The 20,843-nt window shown below is 36.4% G+C and overlaps 1 protein-coding gene across 3 annotated transcripts in view; it reads left to right on the top strand.

Annotated features, from left to right (window-relative positions):
• BCKDHB (branched chain keto acid dehydrogenase E1 subunit beta) overlaps positions 1-20,843 on the top strand; it is a 116,568-nt gene that overhangs the window by 39,379 nt on the left and 56,346 nt on the right. For all 3 annotated transcript variants that reach the window (XM_048297815.1, XM_048297814.1, XM_048297813.1), the window contains exon 8: positions 1,040-1,150. In XM_048297815.1, coding sequence (XP_048153772.1) covers positions 1,040-1,150 — 111 coding nt within the window. The remainder of the gene's footprint in view (positions 1-1,039; positions 1,151-20,843) is intronic.

Below are 20,843 nucleotides of genomic sequence, written 5' to 3' on the forward strand. Positions count from 1 at the left end.
TGTTGGAGCATTTGCTAGCAAATGCTTGTTTTAGGGAAGCCAATGCTTGAAATACATTTTGCTGAGAAGTGTTTTATAACCAAATGTCAAGATACAGTTTTGAATGTATATAGTATTGCTTTATTTTCTGTTCTTAGCATAATATACCTTATGGAAAGGATGGTAATAGATGTGGATTGTTTTATATCTACTGTGATGCAGTTACATATACTACTAAATAGATTCCTTAACTGATGGATAGGGAATAATCTGTATTCCAGTTCAGTGATGGCCACTTGCTAGAGGGGAATACTTTTTTGTTTTAATAAAATGTTAATTGTAGTAACCAGCTAATGCAACATTTGTAATGTTGGTGTTAAACTGTATATTGGAAGACCAGTAAATGGCTAGAATATTGTGCTACTTCTATATGCTTTGATTGTGGGGGTCAGGAATGGATATTTACAGGTAACTTTTTATGTGATGCTTACTTTCCTAGCTGTTCATAAGATAATGCTTTGGAGATGATCGCTTGGTTATGTTTCACTTTCAGTAAGTTGTAGCAAGTGTAGTTACTGGGACTACTAGAACTGTTTCTTGGCTTTTTGGCTAAGATCAGATGCAGTGCAGTGTAGTATTTCTGAATGTACGTAATGCTTCTTTGCAGAATTGTGTGGGACTGCTACATCAAAGTACTTGACTGTGATGTATTTGGGTATTAGCTTAGTTACAGTCTTAACAAAAAACTTGTAAAACACATTCAGACTGATTACAAATAGTGAGGACCGATACCGTTAACTGAAAGTCACTTCTCTAGAAAGAAAATTTTGTTCTCAGTGATTCTCCAGTGAGTTTAGTTTTTGGAGTGGAGTTAAAATACTAGGAATAATTAGGTAGTAAATAAGAAGAATGAACTGAATACTAAATGGTTATTACTGAATAGAAAGGTCTGTGTTCAACATGCAGGTGATATGTTAAATCACTGATTGTATTCTATATGTGTCATTTAGAACAATTTACGTAATTTAGATGATTTGGTGATGATACATTGCTTTTTCAGGTACATGTGATCAAAGAGGTGGCAACAATGGCTCAAGAAAAGCTTGGTGTGTCCTGTGAAGTTATTGATCTGAGGACCATCTTACCTTGGGATACAGAGACTGTGTGTAAGGTAAGGAAATGATGCATATTAATTTAAAAACAACCCCAGTTTTTTTAAAGACCTAGATTTTTTGCTTTCTTTTGTATATATTGTTCTGTATGTTTTGTTTCATATCATAAATTCAGAGTACATGCACCCTGCATGGACCAAACATTCGCTTTAGCATTAAAAGGGAATTCTGTTTCAGGGTTCAAAATACTGTCAGAATACATGTTCTTTACTTTGAAGCAGAGGACACAATTTAATCAGACTTCTGCCTGAAAATTGCTTTTCCATGATTTCTGACTTTTCGTCTCATCTTTGTTGTCTTTGGGTCTGAAAAGATCCGGTGATCTTTTTATCTTTTTTTCTTGCTGTTTTAGGTTAAGATCTTCATCTAGTTTTAGGTCTGCAGTAATGTGCCTAAGTGTTGTTTATCTGTATTTTTAGAAATAAATGTTTTGATTTAAGGTATATTGAATTTTTGGGTTGGGTAGAAAAAGCAGCATTTACTCAGACTACCTAGTTTGAAATTCATGGGTACTGGAAAGTCCTTTTCTTCTTTGTGGAAGTCTTTGATGTTGCTAACAGAACACTTGCTGCTTCTGCTAGAGCTGAGAGTTTCCTTAAGCTGGCAAATCTACAGTCCTGCAGGACCATGGCTAACAACTCCTTGGGTCCTAATTCAAGCTAGGTACACTCACTCATGTTGCTGAACAAATCGCTCAGAAGACTGGAAGATGTCTGCAGCTTTCTTAGCTCAGTCCTGGTAACTGTAGTGCACTGAGTTAACCACAGGGATGAGAACAGCCACAGGCTTGCAAAAAGGTATGTGATTCCATGCAATACTTCCTCTGCTTGCAGTTTCTAGTTTAGAGCAATATGGTGTATATCTACAGCTAACTCAGATGGTACAGATGTTTAAATAGGGCAGAACAGGCGCATACCTGACTCTCTATATGCTTGGAATATCTTAGCTGTGTAGACAAGGGTTTTGTCATTCAGTGTTTGCTCAATAAGGGCCTTGCTTCTGGTCAGGTAACATATAAACACATTAAGTATGATAAAGGGAAAGATGCACCATTGATCTGCTACGCTATGGCAAAGCTTGTATTTCTCCTCAGTTTTATTTATCGGAGGGACTGCCAGTGGGATGGGATGGAATAGATTATGGGAGGAAAGAGCCATGTTGCGCATCTGCTGTTGGCAGTGTTCTGCTGTCTGGTTGTGGATGTGTTACAAATTGTGTACTTATATGTGTAGCTATGAGTTGCCTCATAAATTTGATCTTCTTGGTTGAAGTGTTTTCATTCTTTGTTTGAAGTGTATTTCTTGTGACTTGGCTGTACTTTCTAGCTGTAAAAAATGAAATGTGTTGAGTAACTGTCATCGATATGAAATGAAACTTTGGCCATAATAAATCCTTTACAATCTCTTCTGAACAAGCAAAATGATTCTTTTTTTTTAGTTAATTTTCCCCCCTCTTTTGAAGATTTGATCTGTCATTCTTTGAAAACAAAATATGTCTTTGAAAGAGCAGTTAAGTCTATTTTTTTGGGTTGGACCTGCACTGAAATGCCATCAGGAAAAAATGTAGCTGTGCATAGGAAGTGCAGAGCTTTAGTTGTACAATATTTTGCAAATATGTTCTTTAAATTTGGATACTCTGTGAAGATTTTCAGATCATGTTCTGTCCTGAACGTCTTTTAAAGTATTGTGGCATAAATAAGAATATCATAGAATGGTTTGGGTCCTAAAGGACTTTAAAGATCATATAGTTTCAACTCCCCTGCCGTAGACAAGGACATCTTCCATTAGATCAGGTTGCTCAGAGTCCCATCCAAGCTGGCCTTGAACACTTCCAGAGATGGGTCATCCACAACTTCTCTGGGCAACTTTTTCTCTGCCTCACTGCCCTTACAGTGAAGATTTTTTTTTTTTCTAATATCTGATCTAAACCTACTCTCAGTTTGAAACTATACCCCCTTGTCCAATCACTACATGCTCTTGTAAAAAGTCTCTTTCCATCTTTATTGTAGGCTCCTTTCAGGTACAGGAAGGCTGCAATTAGGTCATGCTAAATCCTTCTCTTTTCCAGACTGAACAATCCCAATTCCTAGTGTTTCCTTGTAGGAGAGGTTCTCCACCTCTCTAAAAGATGGAACAGATCGATCTGTTGCTTTAAATCTGTTAATAAGTTTACTATTAAGAATTAAGAGAGTAATTTCAAAAAAAGTATAGTGCCTGTTGGCTAGGCAGTTCAGCTATTTATTATAATAAATACCAAATAATGAATGTTTTTAGTTAGCATTGCTGTTATGTTAATTTGGCTGTATTCTGGCTGGTCTAATGGGAGAAAAGTTAAATTCTCTTCTTCTGTAGATCTTGTCTGTTTTGCTCAGCTGAAAATAATTAGTGGTTTGCATTTGTGCATTAGGTGGTTGCATTATGTAACCCTGAAACTTTTTAAATTTAATTTGCATCCTGTACAGCTTTTAAGGTAATTGCCAATGTAAACAGAAGGATGGAAACTACACTTCTAGCTGCTTGCTGTAGCTTTATCTCAAGAGGAACTGCTTGTGGCAACTGTTGCAGTTGGTAGTGGCTTACAGCATCACTTTGGGTGATGGGACTTATTATTCCCTTCCTGAGATGCCAGTGTCAAGGTCCAAAAGAGCAGTAGGTAAGTTGGCCATTCCAGAGAAAGTCCTCAGCTGGTCATTGGTCTGCTTATGTTCTCTCTGTGGGCTCTTAAATGATAATGGAATTGCTTTTACTCCAGTCCAACCAATAAGCAAGTTATCAGCTCTCGGAGGCTGCCCTTTGCCTCAGACTATTACTTGTGTCAGCACTCATAAACATCAGGCCAGCTTTTTGTTTTTCCTTGTCTCACATGTGTGTTTGAAATGTGTCCATTGTCTCTTTGTCCTGTTGGATGCAGGTGATGGTGCATGTAATACATCATAACCTTACTGCTCTTCTGCTGGTGCTGGGATGCATGGTCCTTGGCTGAGGGGAGTCTGTGTGGTGTTGGAGACCAGGACTTTGGGTTTTGCTGTAAAAACACATCCCTCAGTTTTACTGCTAGAAGTGTTGTCCTTTGTGATCAGTAAAGGCTGTCATTTTAGTCTTTCTTAGCTGGAAAGATATTTGACTTTAATTTGACAGCTGTGGTGTAGGCATGAAGAGGGATGGGCTGAAATTGTTAGTGCTTTGGAGATGAGCAATAATATGTCAAAATTTTCACTGCAAATCTAACTCCTTAGTCTGCTTTTTGTAGCTTTTTCTATAGAGGAAATTATGTCATCAAAAGGCATATTTCCTAGAACTATGAGAAGTTGTACTTCACAACTGCCGCCAGAGGCCTCTTCTAGTCAAGTTAAGCATCTGTTCTGACTTTGCATTGCTCCTATGAGCATGTTTATGAATATATAGCTTTGAGGGAAATATAAATATAAAGAATAAATATAGTGAGCATGAAAAAAAATTGTTGTCTAATTTTACTGGTATTTTCTTTGCATTTTGAAGATTTTGAGATTATGCTTGGTTTTGAAATACGTTAGCATTTGCCATCTGCATGTGGAGATGAGGTTGCACCTGCCTGGAGCAGACTACCATGGACTTCAAATGGATCCCAGCAGTAATTGAAACTTTTTTTGGTACAATTTGTGGAAACGTGGGTCAACATGCAAACGGGGGCTGGATTTTTCTTTTGTCAATCTTCAGATGTCTAAGAAGGAGAAATGAAGTTTGACCTAGTTACAGGAGCTCATAGAGAGAGCTCATTCTAGAGAAAGGATATTTCCTAAGGGTCATTCATCAGAATTGCTTCAGCAGTGTGTTTTTTTATGAGATAAATTGGCCTCTGGAAATACCATGGTTTAAAAGTTTGGTCTTTTTAAAAGTAAGTTAGGGAAACCCTAGTTTTCCTAGAGTAAAGTTAGGTAAGACAAATTGAACTCTTAATTTTGTAGCTGTGAGATGACACCTGCTGCTGACTTAAGTAGTTGGCCTGTTTAAAAAACATATCTGACATATTTTTACTAGGATAAAAGCAAAGAATCTATGAGTGTATGTGTTTTATGTACATTTCTATACATTAAAATGCATGCTGATCTGTAGTCTTTCTAAGGTCTTTCACAAGAAAAATTGAGTAGATTGTACCAGTTGTACATGCACAGAGCTCCAGTGTATTGCTTCTGAATGAGACATGAAGCAAAAGCAAACATGCTTTTTCCCTAGAGGGTTGAAAGTAAACCCAACATCAACTCCCAATATGTAGCTGTATAAATCAGCTTCAAAAGTTTTGTTTTTATGTGTTGGAAGAGTGACACAAGCTTGTTTAAAGAGTATGTGCTGCCTTTGCTGCTTCCTTAGGAAGTGTAATAGCAAAGGCCATCCTTAGATTGCTGAGCGTCTTGTCTGTGTATACATTTTCAGTGTCATTGTAGTCAGTGAGAAATTTGCTAGGTCTCTTGTTTACTTTGACAATCTTCACTGATTTCTGACTAAAACTCTTGTTTTATTCACTAGGACTGGTATATGAGTGGTACAGCAGTTATAATTCAAAGAGAGATGAGCTAGCTGTCCATAGAGTTGATATTTTTTTTTTTTGTGAGGGAGAGAATGCATTCCCTGTGCTTATTCTAACATCAGCATCCTCCATCTGTGTTTTTTTTTCATGTATGAGTGGACTGGGATCAGGAGTGATTTTTTGCCATTATACCTTCACCTGTAAACAGGAATGCATGAAATTAATGTGTTTCTCAACAACCCTGCTGACAGAAAAACCTCTGCCTTGAATGCTCTGCTGACTGTTGCATGTGCATGCAGACATCTGCTTTTAGCACAGGCACAGCAAAGATGTCAGTTCCTAATCCAGACAGGTAACACTTCCCCACTACTTGATTGTTTACCTGTGCTATTGAAAGAACAAGCGGCCATGAAGGATGCTGCTCAAAAAACTGAAACATGAATTATATATGAAATATCTATAAAAATGGTTTCTTTATACACCGCAAAACTGTTTAAAAGCATTTTTTCTCCCTTCCAGAATGAAGTTTTCAAATAAAAGTTTTATTTTCTTCACTATACTTAACAGATTTGCTTGGACATTCCGAATAGATTAGGCTGTGTGGACTTTCTTGTGTAAGAACTGCTGGGTGATGTGGTATTGATTAAAAAGCCAATGGCACACTTCCCAGTGCTTCACTGGTCACATTCAGGATAAGTTGTAGTGGGTTTTATATTGAAAAATATGCATGTGTTACTGGAGGTAGGAAATCTAGCTCAGGATTTAGTACTCTTAAGGGATTGTGCAAGTTACTGTAGTTTTTTCACCCTGAATTCAGCCAAGAATGTTATTTAAATATTGAACTGATTAGTATCACTCTGCCATTTTAATTTCGAAAGTGAAAATTTGCAAATAACATTCTTATACTTTTGTATTATTTAGAAGGCAAGTATTTGCCACACAAAATGATACCTAATTAGTCATCTTAACTGTCTGTGAATGGTTGCTACCTTAGTGCAAAGAAGTGCTGAGAAAAAGTCATTCTGAAGTTGCTTCCTTGGGGCACTATGCTGCAGTCAAGTGAAGGGGTGTTTGTAGTTCTGGGCACTCAGTGTTGCTTTGCTCCTCTCAGGAAGGGTTCTGCAGACGCCCTCATGGAGGTCAGCATAAATGCTTGTCAGGCTGCAAACACATAGGCTGCTCATTGGAAAGAGCAAATCTGAGCAAAAGAAAAGCAGAGTTCCACAGAGGGAACCAGGGGGTAATACAGATTGGGGCAAACACTGTGCTTGTCTTCCATCGAGGCTCTTTGATGGGAGCCTTTTTTCCAGCATGTACTGGAGCATTATCCTTAATGCACAAGTGGCATTTTTGTCAGATATGATCAGTGAATAATTTTCAGTAGTAGATCTTTCATGTCCTATACTTAAAAGGCAGCATGTCCTAGCAGACCTATGGGTCTACCAGCTTGTTCCATTCCTTTAAGTTTACTTCATCGACTTGGACTGTGAATAAAAGGAAAATCAAGATCAGCAGGCCTGATGTGGGTTTTTTATGCATTAACTACACTCACCAGGCATTGAACTGTACAATTGTATCACAGGTATCCTGGGATCAGATTTATGTTTCTTGGCTATCTGTTCTTGATCTTTTGCCATTTTACATGTTGCTCTTTGGATTTCTTATTGAATGGATCTTGTACCTATAAAATGTGATTAAAATTGTACTGCTTGCATGATGACAGTTAACTTTGTCGCTGTTTCCATAAGAAACTTGTGTCTTTTGGTCTTGTAGTTTCAGGTTGCTAGAGAGTGCTGTGGACTGTTGCTTGGCTTCCAGAAGCAGAATGCTGGAGCCATACTTGGAGGCAGACATTTTAGAGTTATGAGAATATATATGTAACCATTTTAGAAGCTAATTATTCATATCTTTCCTCTTCTGTGTTTTAAGAAAGCTTTGAATGGAAGCCTTGTTTTTTGTTCCCGTGTATCTTGTTTTTTCAGGGACGTACCTCAGTGGCAAGGTGTTTGTGTATATATAGTTCTGTTTTCTCCTTTCTCCCTCCCAATATAAAAATAGTTCTCAGTCTTTTTGCCTATGTATTGACAGGGGATACTTGAGAAACAATCTGATTAGAGAAAACCATAGACAGAGAAAAGGCATTTGCATTTAGTTTCTGTTAACATAGAGTATAGTGCTGATGATACTGTCCATCAATTCTTCATCAGACCTTTTCCCTTTTGCTCATGTTATATATTACAACCTTCAGATTTAAAGGCACTTAGGCAAATAAATGAGCAGTGGTACGTAGTCTATAGTTAGAAGCTATTTTATGGTTCCAATATGTGCATTTATTTTTTTCCTTGCAAGTGGTGCTGATTGAATTCTAATGGAAGTTGGGATGAAGTTCCATGATGGTAATCATATATGAATCACTCTTCCATAGACGTAATTATTGCTTCCCTACAGTATTGCCTTTTTTTAAATGTCCATAGCTATTTATCCTGCCACTATCACTCAGTTGAGCCAGCTGCTCTTTTAAACTTTTTTTATTATTCATATGCTGCAGATTCTTATTATTTGTGCTTTATTAACCTTTACCCCATGAGAATGTAGTTTTAAGTATTTCTACAATAATTTTGTACTTCTAAAGATAATGTTGAAATTTGTCATGCCAAGATTTAATGTGCTTTTTACTGAATTATTGTCTAACAATATGCATTTATTAATAGCACAATGCATTATATTTAGCTTCTTGTAAGTATTTTTCTATTCACAGTGATGGCAGTCTGAAATGCTTGTAATAAAAGAATAGACTGCAGAGATTTCCAAATTGTCATAAATATTGTTGGAATTTTTTTTATAGTAAGGCTTTGTTTTTCTTTAGGATATACATACTCACTGAGATCTTTTCCAAAGAGCTTAGAGCTATACCTGGTATTAGACTTAGTTTTCATTATGCTGCTACCTTCTCTGATACTACTAATGTGGAACAGGATACCATTTCCCATCCCTCCCATCTTCGTTTTGTGTTCAAGAGTCTGTACTTATGGATTGCTTTAATTTCTGTGTGCAACACAACAGTATTCTGCACAAGCAATGGTTTTCTTCTAAATAGACTCAGTCTATTCTATAATTGCTTCTTCTGTCAAGCTAATATGGACTACTCCTAAAGTCCCCCAAGCCTCTTGAAATTCTTTTAGTCTGTTTGACTGCTCCCTGCAATCTGGTGGGCTGATTTAGTGCGTAAAATCCTGAATATCTGTTTACCTTATTGACTCATTAAGATAGAAACAGTTATTTTCTTGTTATACATATTATAACTTCTTGTTACACAATTTTTGACAGCTCTGAGACGCATTAAGACCTTTACCATATTGAAATGTTTGAAATTCTGAGTATATGTTAATGAGTCCTCTGCTACTATTTTTGTCATAAGGAGGTTGAACTAATCTGAAACCCTTGCAGTTTGCTTACTTGTTCTATGTACGTAATTTGCACTGTCCTGGAATTTATAATATTTTACTGAATAGTGTGATAGAATAGGACAGAATTTGCCTGGGCTTGGTGGACATACTACTTTTGCATGTGGATATAGAAAACCAAAAAATTGCTGTTTTGTAATATCACAAAAAATGTCATAGAATGAGATGCATGTATTGCATTATTGCATGATTATATAGTGGTTTAACATGGAAAAAACAGGTCTGCATTTCTCTTTCTCTCCAGAAACAAATTAGACTAATTTTGTTTTCCTAGCTTTTTTGTTTGCAAAATATGCTTTTGAGATGTAAAGCTGCTACTGCAGAAATTTTCATTTGATGAGCATTTTTGAGAATCCTAAACTTTGTATATTTCAAAGTTCCTGAGGACTTTAATGTAAAAGGAAATTATAAACCAAAAAAATTAATTATATTTTTCTATGATACTACATTTCAGCAGTGTACTTTAGCAATTTTTCCCCTTTATTTGTGATTTCCTTTCAGTTGTTATATGGAACTAACCCTACAGAACCGAGAAGCTGCCTGTTGTACAGAGTATTCTTTTTCATATAACACATGACAAAATTTCAAGGGACAGATCCTAACTTTTAGTCTGTTCTGCTTGAAATTTTTCTTCTGGCTAAATTACATTTAGATTTTGGGTGTTTGTATGCTGGATACAGCAAGTGATTAGTGATGCTGTGACACCATGTAGCTTCATCTCTTGGAAGATGCTCATCTAATTTACCTTTAATATCAGCCCATTAATATCTCTGGAGGTCTTTGTACCTGTTCAGTACTGGCATCTGAGCATATTCTGTTTTCTGTGCTGAAAAAGAGTAAAGCTTTGCTGTTATTCAACTTGATTCTTCTAGGCACAAAGGAAAAAAAAAAGAAAAAGGAAGTATCTGATTACAGAGGTTGGCTTTGTCTCTCCCAGACACAAAGAGCAGGAGGAATGACTGTTGCAACATTTGCTACTGCTCTTGTTGATCTCTTCTTTCAGGTACCCATTTGGTACACAGAGATGTGTTAAAATAATTTCTAGCCTTTGTACTTTAAGTACCACTAGTTAAAATGAGGAGCCAAATGAAAGGAAGTACTTTGAGCTATGGCATGTGTCGCCATTACTTCGAGAAGAATGCAAAAAATTGGGCCTTAGTGGTAGGAAATGCAGGATGGACCAGTGACATCTGAGAAAAAGCAGGAGATTCCATTGGCAGTGCTAGAATGTTGTCATATGCTTGATTCATGTCCTATTCTTCTGCCCATGACTTGACTAGGAACTACACATCTGTATCATTCTGGAAGTGGTGTGATTTTACTTACTGTGTAATGAATCTCACTACAGTGGTAAATCTGCAGGGAAATTGGGTATTCTCTGCTTTTTGAATATTAGTACAAAATAAATTTCCTGTACTATCTTGACACTGTTCTTCCTCTCCTACTTTTCTACTTGTGTGATTATTCTGCAAATGGTTTTGCTATTCAACCTTATAGCTTGTGAGATGGTGAGATATAGATATTTTGCCAATTTATTTAAAATAGGAAAGATTTTTATTCATAAAATTATAAAAAGTCTTTAGGGGGAATTAGTTCAAACTGATTTTTCATCTCATTGATGAGAGAATATGAAGGATAACATATAAGAAAAACAGAAATTAAATTAATAAAGTACTGGAAGGTCTTAATCTGAAGCAATCTAAAATAACTATGTTAAACATAAGAATAATTTTTACTATTTTTTAAAATAGTGTGTTGTGAGGGGAATTGTTCATTCAGCCTACTGAAGAAGCTGCCAGCATAATGAATGCTTGCCATGATACAATTTTAAGATTACACAATTCATTTGTTTTTTCCATTCAATTCATGTGTGAGGTATTTATTCACTTGCCTGAGCAGTATTCTGTTTAAACTGTAGTCACATTACTTGGATCAGCAGTGAAGTGTGCTGTAAGTTGTAATTGTGCTTTGATTTGTGTCTTGTGGCTTAAGACATGCAATTGTTTACAGAGAATGCTAATCAAACTTTCCAGATGAGAAAAAAGTGGTAACTTAATACCGCTTGGTTACTGTATAATGCTCGTGCTGTAAATGTGCATTCTGTTTCTCTGTCCAGCTAAAAACCCCCATATTGCCAGTTTTAATAAGTTCCTTGATCTGCACATGACAAAACTGTAAAATCACTCTTTTGGCATGTGGTCAAACATTACCAATAAGTACTAATCTATACTATATTATCACAGCTGGCACTTGCGGTGCATTTACTGACACGCTACCTAGACTTTGAAATTCTCAGTAGTGCTGTGCTTGGAAGGTTACAGATTTCTTAAGGAAGAAGGGCTTGAATGGTTGCTGCAAAAGGGGACTCAGTTTTGAGTTTAAAGAGCATGTGACATCTATTTTTCGTTTGCCATTAAACTGGTATGTTATTTTAGTACTGAAGGCAAAAGTTGATTTATTAAAACTTTTTCAAAGTTTAAAAGGTTTCTCTTAAAAATTTTGATGTCTAAATAAAATTTAGAAGGTGTGTGTTTTCTTTGTGCTTCTTACAGGGAAAATGTAGTTGAGGAGAAAAAAATAAATTTGGGTTACTAAGCTTGGCAGTGGGATTTAGTTTTTCATGTGTTAGTATTGAACTATTTGCAATATGATGGCAAAAAAAAGTTGCACTTTTACAAGCCCATGGAAACAATTAATTTCTGATTACCAGCTGTGGTGTTTTGCTGACATTAGAGAACCCTCTTGATACTGTCATTTTTTTGGCTAAGAGCTTAATGATGTTTTAAATAATGGATTGACTAGGGGAAAACGTGATTTTTAGATCTTAACACACTGTCAGCCGTTTGTGTTAATATAGTTTTATTTTCCAGTGAAAGAAAATAAATCTTTCAGAGTAATCTCTCTACACAGTAAAAAATTGTCCTTTCTACTGGACAATCAAAATGTATTTAAAGTAATTAATGTATATGTTACTGTGTATCTACGTGTTAGATTTAAATTATCATCTTGATCATCTAGACATTTAAGTATCATCAGGATTGGTGTATACATTTTGAAGTTAAACCTGAAAGATCTTGGTTGTTATATCTGATTTCATAGGTACAAATGTTGCAAAATGTAGAGATTTTCTAGGGCAATTACTTGGGATAATTGAAAAGCTAATATATGGAACCTTTCTTGTTTCAGAAATGACTTAGTAACACAATGGAATTTGCTTAATAGAAAAGATGAATTTAGCTATATATTTTTTTCTCTGTAACTTCAGTAGTTCTCAAATATTTAGTAAAATCGTAACTTGTTTTGCTCAAGTCATCAGTGTTAATTTTCTGACCTGGTCCACACTAGAATAAAATACCATTTTTTTTTTTTTTTCCAGTATTGGGAAAAGGTCAAAATAAAGGAGTGTAGAAGACTCACAATCCCCCTCTCTCCTGTATTCTTCATTAATTTAGTATTTATTTAATTATCACCATTGTATCAGAACCGACACGATTGAGCAACCGATGATTCAGCGAAGTACAAAGGAAATTACTGATGTGATGAAGTTTTGAGCTTTCACCATCTGTGTTCTAAAGAAATAAAATATTTCTTGGTAACACAGAAATGCTATCTTTAAATAAATAAGAAACTCTGAGCAATCTAAAATTATGTAATTTAGAGGCTCAATGCTTTTATAAGTAAACATCATTAGAAATGTGAAAGCATAAAGGAAGAAATTGTGATTTGCATTATTCAAGTGCCTTACAGGTCCTTTAAAATAATTGTCAGATTATTCAATTTCTTTATGCCATGGTCTTGCCTTTTATAAAATTTGTATTAATCTTCCATTTTTCCAGTGTTGCCTTAGGTAAATACATTAATTATTTGGGGCTTCCAGTAACTTTTAAAGCTATGGGTCTTTTGTCTCATTTTCTTCAAGGCACTGCAATACAGAGCTTTAGTCCCCCTTTCCAATTTTCTGAATTTAGCATGCTGTTTAATTTTTGCTTAACCAATTCCCCTTTGAGGAAAACAAATGACAACAAAGACTAAGCAACAGTCTTTCTCTAAAATGATAACATTCCACTCAAGAAAATGTTACCTGAGAAATCTAGAAACTGTGATAAACTTGCTTCTGAAAAGCTTTTTGCAAACAGAGCTCTAAAGAATATCAGAGAACACAGAATTTGTTACAGGGCAGTAAGGTGCTGAGCTTCTGTGAGAGGTGGTGTGCAGCAAGTGCTTTTCTGTAAGCAGATGTTGCTCAGAGTGAAAAAATGGAGAAAACTAGTAAACAACCTCATTTTGTTTGCCACCTACAGTGCTGGGTAATTGGTCTTCCCTCTGGCCCTTCCCCTAGCAAAAAAAGATTTTTAGAGATCCTTAACAGAACTACAGCTCTGCTAATTACTGCTTTCCAGAAATGGATTGACATTTTGGTCAAATACGGTTTTGCTCCGTTGACAAGCTTAGTTATGCTTCTTTCATCATCATGCTCTGAGATGTACAGAGCTTCTTGGTAATTTCCATGGATATGTGTTTAATGTTTTCTCTCTCTGGTTCCTGCATATTTAGAGGATGTAAATGAGGAGATCTCTACAGGCATTTCAGTGATTACAGTGATGCAGTATTAATTCCAGACTGGGAATGAGTGTTACTCAATGGTATTGCATTTGGAAATTACGGCTTCAAGACAGGAAGGTCTCATTTGTGCCTTGTATGGTTCTTACAGCAACTTCATGACTTTTCTGTCTCTATCCTATCTGCCATCTGCCTTAGTGATTTGGGAGAAAAATATTATGTGACACATAGTTCAAGACTATGACATTTCAAACTGTTTAGAGGAAAGACTGTCTGAGAGATGCAAATAGTATGAAATAAGCAGAAAGGAGGGAACAAAGACTATTACTCAGCAATATTCAGAGCTCTGCAGTGAATGAATTATAGGCTTTGATTATTTATTTTGTCATGTACAAAGATGACTGCTGTCTTTTAGTTGATAAGCATGTAAAGAGTTCAACATCTTTTAAGCTGCTGATCTAAGTGAAAAATGCAAATGCCTGTGTATCATGTTAAACAGAAGAAGCCAAATAGTTAATTCTTTGAGGAGTATACACCAAATAGATAAGGAATACTTACAAACTCTTATTGCTGTTTTTTTCATGCTGCTGACTTGTAATGCTATTTTTTCATGCATCACTCATAATGGTGATCAGTGATCAATGAAAAAAATTTATAACATGCTGTTTTTCCCAGATTATTTTCACAATTTTTTCAGCTTACCAGGAGAGGCTATTTAAAAATGAAATGTATTTCTTGGTCTGTAGGTAGACTTTCTTTTGTGTACATTTAAAAATTTCTATAATTAGTGATTCTTGGGCTAACGTATTAAAAGGTTCAATGCAGCAATTAAATATAGCTCTATTGTGTGTCAAGAAATATCTGTCTCAAAGATGAGGCTTGGTTTGGTGTTTGTCATTGAAGAGAATTCCATTGAGATCAGTGGCAAATGCATATATTTTGTGACAAGTTTCTGTGTATGCTAATGCTTCCTTGTCCTGCCCTAACCCATCAAATGTCATTGGCTTGCTGTAGCTCTCAGTAGCTGAAAGACGATGAAGCTTTATGGAAATGAGTAATTGTGGAATGACTTTGGTTGAGAACAAATAGCACTAGAAGGCATATGATTCACCTTAGTAATGTTTTTAAGCACTGGAAGAAGTTCTTATTTTAGTGTAGTCTAACCTTTTTATTAGTTTTAGCTTGGATATGGAAGACATATGGAACATGCTGGAAGATTATAATAGTGGCATTTTCCAGAAAATAGAATCATAGTTTCTGAAACTCAAGTCTATCTATTAAAGGAAAGATTGCTGAATATTAACCTTTGTTAATATGATACAACTTCAGACTTTTTGTTGCATACAATTGGTCCAGAAAACAGGAATAATAAAACCTGCACATTTGTATAGACTTGAGTCATCATGTGATCTTGCTCAGCTGATATAGAGAAGTAATGTTTTACCTTTATCCTGAGCACTGCAGCTTTAGTCCCTCTTCTGGGGAAAAAGAAGTTTTATCCAAATTATTGGTTTGAGTGATAGACATCAAAAAGATCAAATTAATTGTTGTAAGGGCAACAGAGTTATTACTTAAATGGAAAACAACTATTGTTTCATGGTATTTTTATAAATTATGGGCAAATTACTGAGTGCTAACTCTGTGTTAATGATTTAAAAATCGTAACAGCATAGTAGGAGTGTTCCATGAAACAGAAGCCTGAAAAAACCCCCAGAGAACTCTCAGATATCTGTTCCATGGGTTTTGGATTTGGACTTACCATCTTTTCCCTTCCCATGCAATGTTGTGAAGGAACAGAAATGAATTTATTTCTTTACTTTGGAAAACATTATGATAAAGAATGAAAAATAATTACTTTTAAAAAGTAAAAAATTGCATGAGGAGTTAAGCTTGTTTTTCTATGAATTTGTGTCCCATAGTTTCTACCTTCCACCATTCTATGTCCTCCATTTACCTACGTTAAGATGCTCAGCTCCTTTCTAAAATGGATGGCTAGATAAAAAGCGACAGGGACAATTTGTTGGTGCTTACTGGCTGCTGCTGGAAGAGGTGTGGGAGAGCTAGTGCTAAGTGCAGCTTGTCTTTTTTGAGGTTACAAAGTTAGTAGGAGTACTAATCTACCTCATAGGGACTGATTTTTACCAAGCTTTTAGGAACTTAATATTTTTAAGACTTGCATTTGGCTGCAAAATGTCTATCAGGACACTGAAAAATGGACAGAAAAATGAGATCAGGTTGCAGGACCCTCATTATCTTGGCTGACAGGCTGAAAATTAATATATGCCTAGAAAATGACTATTCCTTCTTCTAGGTCAGATAGGGAGAGAGTGTAACTGATAGAAAAGAAATGGAGATTGTAGAAGAAATGACATGAGGATTGCTGAGATGGTTTGGATGAAGAGAGCACAAAAGATAGAAGGGAGAATAGGACAAAATATGACACTGAAAGAATGAAAAGAGAAGACGAGTTGGTTGTTGCTTTAGAATAAATGGGAAGTAATACAAAAAAAATATATTAAGAAGAACATAAACAAGGGATACTGTAATTTTTAAAGCATAGGTTTGCAAGATACTTGGCACAAAATTCTGTAAACAATCTGTTATTCAAATAGTTGTCACATCTATCACTTCACCTACTAATGCTTCTTTTTGGAAGGGCCAGAGATGGCACAGCTCTCATTTTCAGACACCTACTTGATCATCCTTGTCTACTTAATATTTTTGTTTAATTATTTATTTTGCTCAGATCTTTCCCTTCTATTGTCTCGTGCTTTCCCATATAGTCCATGTTAGTAATTCAGATACTAAGTCCAGTAAAGCCTAAGTGGGTTCAACATCTTCAGTGAAATGAATTCCGCTGTCTATGATGAAATTAATGAATTTATGGATCAGAATTGGAAGTAATTTAGGATATAGGAATGAAACAGATGCTGGATGCACAGATGCTGAAGCTCCTGCTTCTTTGGGAGCTTTAGTGAAACAAAGCCTCACTGCTGTCCTGCTCATGCTACAATTCCCGGTATGAACCAGAGTGAAAAACAAACAAGGGGTATGCCACTAGTGGTATTGCCAGCACTTTTCTCAGTTCCTTTCTCCATACCTTACAGAATCCAGGTATTTTCTTTCCAGAACTTGGCATGTCTCTTGCCATGGCCTTTTCTTTTTTCTTGCTGTTCTTTGTGGATACAAGAAAATTCTTGCTAGCAGCAATATTGTATCCACAGTTCTTTGTCAACATTCCTGCACTTTTCATTTTCCAGAATTCATGTTTTTCTTCTGTCTGTTCTGCCTGCAAGTTCTTGTATTCTCACAGTCTTCCTCTTCATCTACAACTTTAAGGAACAGCACTTCTATTTTAATCTTTCTCTTTGGATCAAAGCATGTTTTTTGCTGGGACACTCTAACTATTGTTTGTCCTCATGGTTATTTGAATTGTGTTAGAAGCTACTGAGCAATTCAGTGGGGAAAAATGAAGTATTATTGTCTTCAGCAATAAAATTCCAGTCTGTTTTACTTATTTTATTGGTGACCTGATGCTATTTTTCTCCTTTCTTTTAAGAGCAGTTGCTGGCTTTTTTCAAGCTCTCCAAACCTATATAGTTAGCTTCAATAAAATTATTCTGAAGAGACCAGTTATGTGGGTCGTATCTGGCAGCGTAGTGTTTTGCTTCTGGATGAATACTGCCAAGATTTGTTCCAGTGTTTTTGTGTGTGTGTTGGGGTGTGAGTATGGCAGTGAATTAGCTGGCCTGTCCTTAGATCCTCCAGAATAGCTGGGGAAGTTGTCTATCTGGTGTTTTTCACAGAAAGTATAGTACAGTAGTTGTGTTAGTAAAAGATGTATGAATCTTACAAATAACTGGATTGTCCATGGGAGCCCTTTAAGAATTGTCCAGGATCCCATCTGTTTTTCAAGAATAAAAGAATAGCTGAGGCACTGTTCATCCTCGTGTTTTATAACTCAGCTTTTCTGTCTGACTTTTTGATGTGACTCCAGAGAATCAGAGCACCTGGAAGAGCAAGGGTACTGAACAGAGAGAATGGTGGTGGCTGTGAGGAAGGGGGATAAATAAAGCTATCTAGATGCTCTTAGTATTTCAGGTACCTTTATAGAGATAGATCCCTCTAAGATTTTGGGACTTTCATCTTATGGAATGTGGGTGTTTTCTCTGCCTTTTTGGCTGTGGAAGACTGCAGTCTTTCCTTAAAGGTTGTCTTGGAGGAACCTCAAAAAACACTCAGACTTAAAAGCTTGGATTTTATTCTTTTATGACGAAGTATTATAGTGAAAAGGAGATGTACTGTTACAGCCTGATTATTCCAGGAATTTGAGGGACAGATGAAATTTTCAAAACCTGAACATATTAATAAACAAGATGCATGTAATTTCTGAAAAGCAAGAGGAGGGCTAACTAATCTTAAATTTTAATTTATTAATAGACTTACAACATTTAAGGCCTAAAATAAGTGCTGAATTTGAACATGAATATAGAAAACTGAAGAAGCAAGTTAATTTATGAAGACACTAATTTGTAATGTTGAACAATTAATTAAAACTCTGAAAAGTACTTCTCTCCATGGAATGTCAGATGAATGTGGTGATGCCACACAAACCTGACGGGTGTCTTATAATGTGTTAATGAAGATTTTTGGGATGAGAAGGATCTCTTTAGTGCAAAGGATCTCTTTGGTGCAGTATTGTTCATCTGTATTTTCTGAGACTTCCTAATTTTGCTCCCATAAACAGGGAATTAAAAAGTATAGAGGATGAAGGGAGGATAGATCTGTCCATGGTGTTTTATTAATTACTGGTCACACTGGTGAAGGTTGGAAGCTGCTGCAAAAGTTCTTGTTTTCTGAAACCTTTGCTGTTAAATTTTATGTTTGAGGCTATACACAGAGAAGGATTATTTGAACAGATGTATTTAATTGTGGTCAAGTAGGCAAATATATTTCAAAGTATTGAGGAATCACGAGTTGCCAGTCCAATGGATTCATGAATATTTTCCTTAAGTTTAGTTGCCATTATACTTTAAATGTCTATTTAAGGAATCTGCTCATAGTTATTGCTAGAACACAGTGACTGGGAGATCTAGAGGCATTTGGTTAAAAGAAGTATTTTTTAATATTCATGCTACTTATTTCAGTAGTGTAGCAGATTGTATGTGGATATCTCAGAAGTAAACATACTCTTGCACCAAATGTTTATTAAAATTATTAATTGTCACTATTAAGGGGAGATTTCAGTGCCAGAAAGTAAATGAGATGTGAAGAGGTGGAGGAAAAGAATGCAATAAAGTCAGTGCAGTGTATATAAAGTTATAAGAATGAGCCAGATGGGTTTTATTTTTAAATTTACTTTTGAATTCTGAATCAGTTTTCTTCCCAAACCAATTCATTGTAGTTTGTATGTAGCAATTTGTCTTAAGGATATCAAAAAGCCATGCTGTGGAATTCCAGAAATACTTTTTCTTTGCCTATCTCTTAATGAAGTTGATTGCTGTGTTGTTACATACTTTTAAGTTAAACGGGAGTACCCATCTGCACAAAACATAAATTGTCCCCACAATCCATGACTATTATTATCACCTATTGTTTTCTCAGCAATTTTCTGTTTTAGGGTATGTAGAATGATGATATAAAAGTATTAGAAGAGGGTTTGTAGCACAGTTGTATTACAAGAGTAAGTTTACTGAAAGGCATTGGAGACTTAGTCACTACTTGATAGAATGTTAGTCCTTTTAGTCTGCTTTAACCCTCTCCTATTAAAAATTATATCAAGCAGCCCAGACTGTATTGAGATGCACCCTGCTGTGTGTCATACCTCATTTCTCTCTTCACAGTCTCAGCTCTTTAAATTGCAAGTTCTTTGGAGAGGAATTCTCTGCTACTCTTTATAGGCTACTCTACACATTGGCGATCTGTCTTTGGTTCTTGACTTTGCAGGAAGCTTATAAATCTCTATGTTGATCATCTCAGCCATACCCTGACAATGTTGTGTAGGGTATAAAGGCCATAACTGTTTTACTATCACCTCTTCATTGCTTCTTAGGATGTTCTACCTAGCCCTGGAGCAACCCCTTTTGGTTTTGACTGCAATTTTTAAAATTTTCTATGTTACTTTGCATTATTCCTGTGCTTGTTTTCATTCTTCCTTATCTCTGCACCACCGTCTTCATACTACAACAGTTTTTGGTGCTATGCAGGAAAAACCCACATTAGTACTTTAGAATTATTTTTGGCATTGATAGTGTAAAATGATACATACTGGAATATTAAATACTAGTATGTTGAGTCAGTAAGTTTTATGGTAGTGTTAACATTTCTCTGCAAGTTGTTTCATATGTGCATCCCTGCTGTGGTCACATTAGTTCTTTATGAACTGTTCCTGCCATACATACAATGGGGGAAAAGATCCGTCCTGATGTGGATTTCAGTATGCAGCATCAGCATAACAACAGAAATTCTGCCTCTGGGCACCACTGAAAAGAGCCTGGCTCAGTCTTGTTTGCACCCTCCCTTTGGGTATGTAGATACATAGATGAGGTCCCTTCATCCCAGTTCCTTAATCATCCCTGTGGCCTGTTGTTGGACTCTCCAGTATGTCCACGTCTTTCTTACTGAGGAGCACAGAACCAGATCCAGCATTCCAGGTGTGGCCTCACCAGTGCTGAGCAGAGGGGCAGCATCACCTCCTTTGTCTGGCTGCCAGCACTCCTCCTAATGCAGTCCAGGACACCATGTGCCTTCTTTGCTGCAGGGGCACATTTCTGGCTCATGGTCAGTGTGATGTCCCTTTCCTGCCAGGCTGCTTTCCAACTGTGCAGCCCACAGTGTGCACAGGTACATGGAGTTGTTCCTCCCCAAGGGCAGGACTTGGTGCTTCCCTTTTTTGAACTGCATGAGGTTCCTGTCAGCCTGTCCAGGTCTCTCCAAATGGCAGCACAGCTCCTTCAGCCTATCAGCTGCTCCTCCCAGTCTGGCGTCATCTGCACCTCTGCTGAGGGTGTACTGTCCACCCCATCATTCAGATGCAACTGCAGATTTGCCCAAGAAGAAAACACCAATAACATTTTCTAAATAATGATGTAGAGTGCAGTGCTGAAAATGTGTGTTGAGATTGCTGGAGTGCTCCCAGCTGTGGGTCATCTCACTGATACCACTC

Source organism: Corvus hawaiiensis, chromosome 3 (assembly GCF_020740725.1).
Source record: "Corvus hawaiiensis isolate bCorHaw1 chromosome 3, bCorHaw1.pri.cur, whole genome shotgun sequence".
Taxonomy (NCBI): domain Eukaryota; kingdom Metazoa; phylum Chordata; class Aves; order Passeriformes; family Corvidae; genus Corvus; species Corvus hawaiiensis.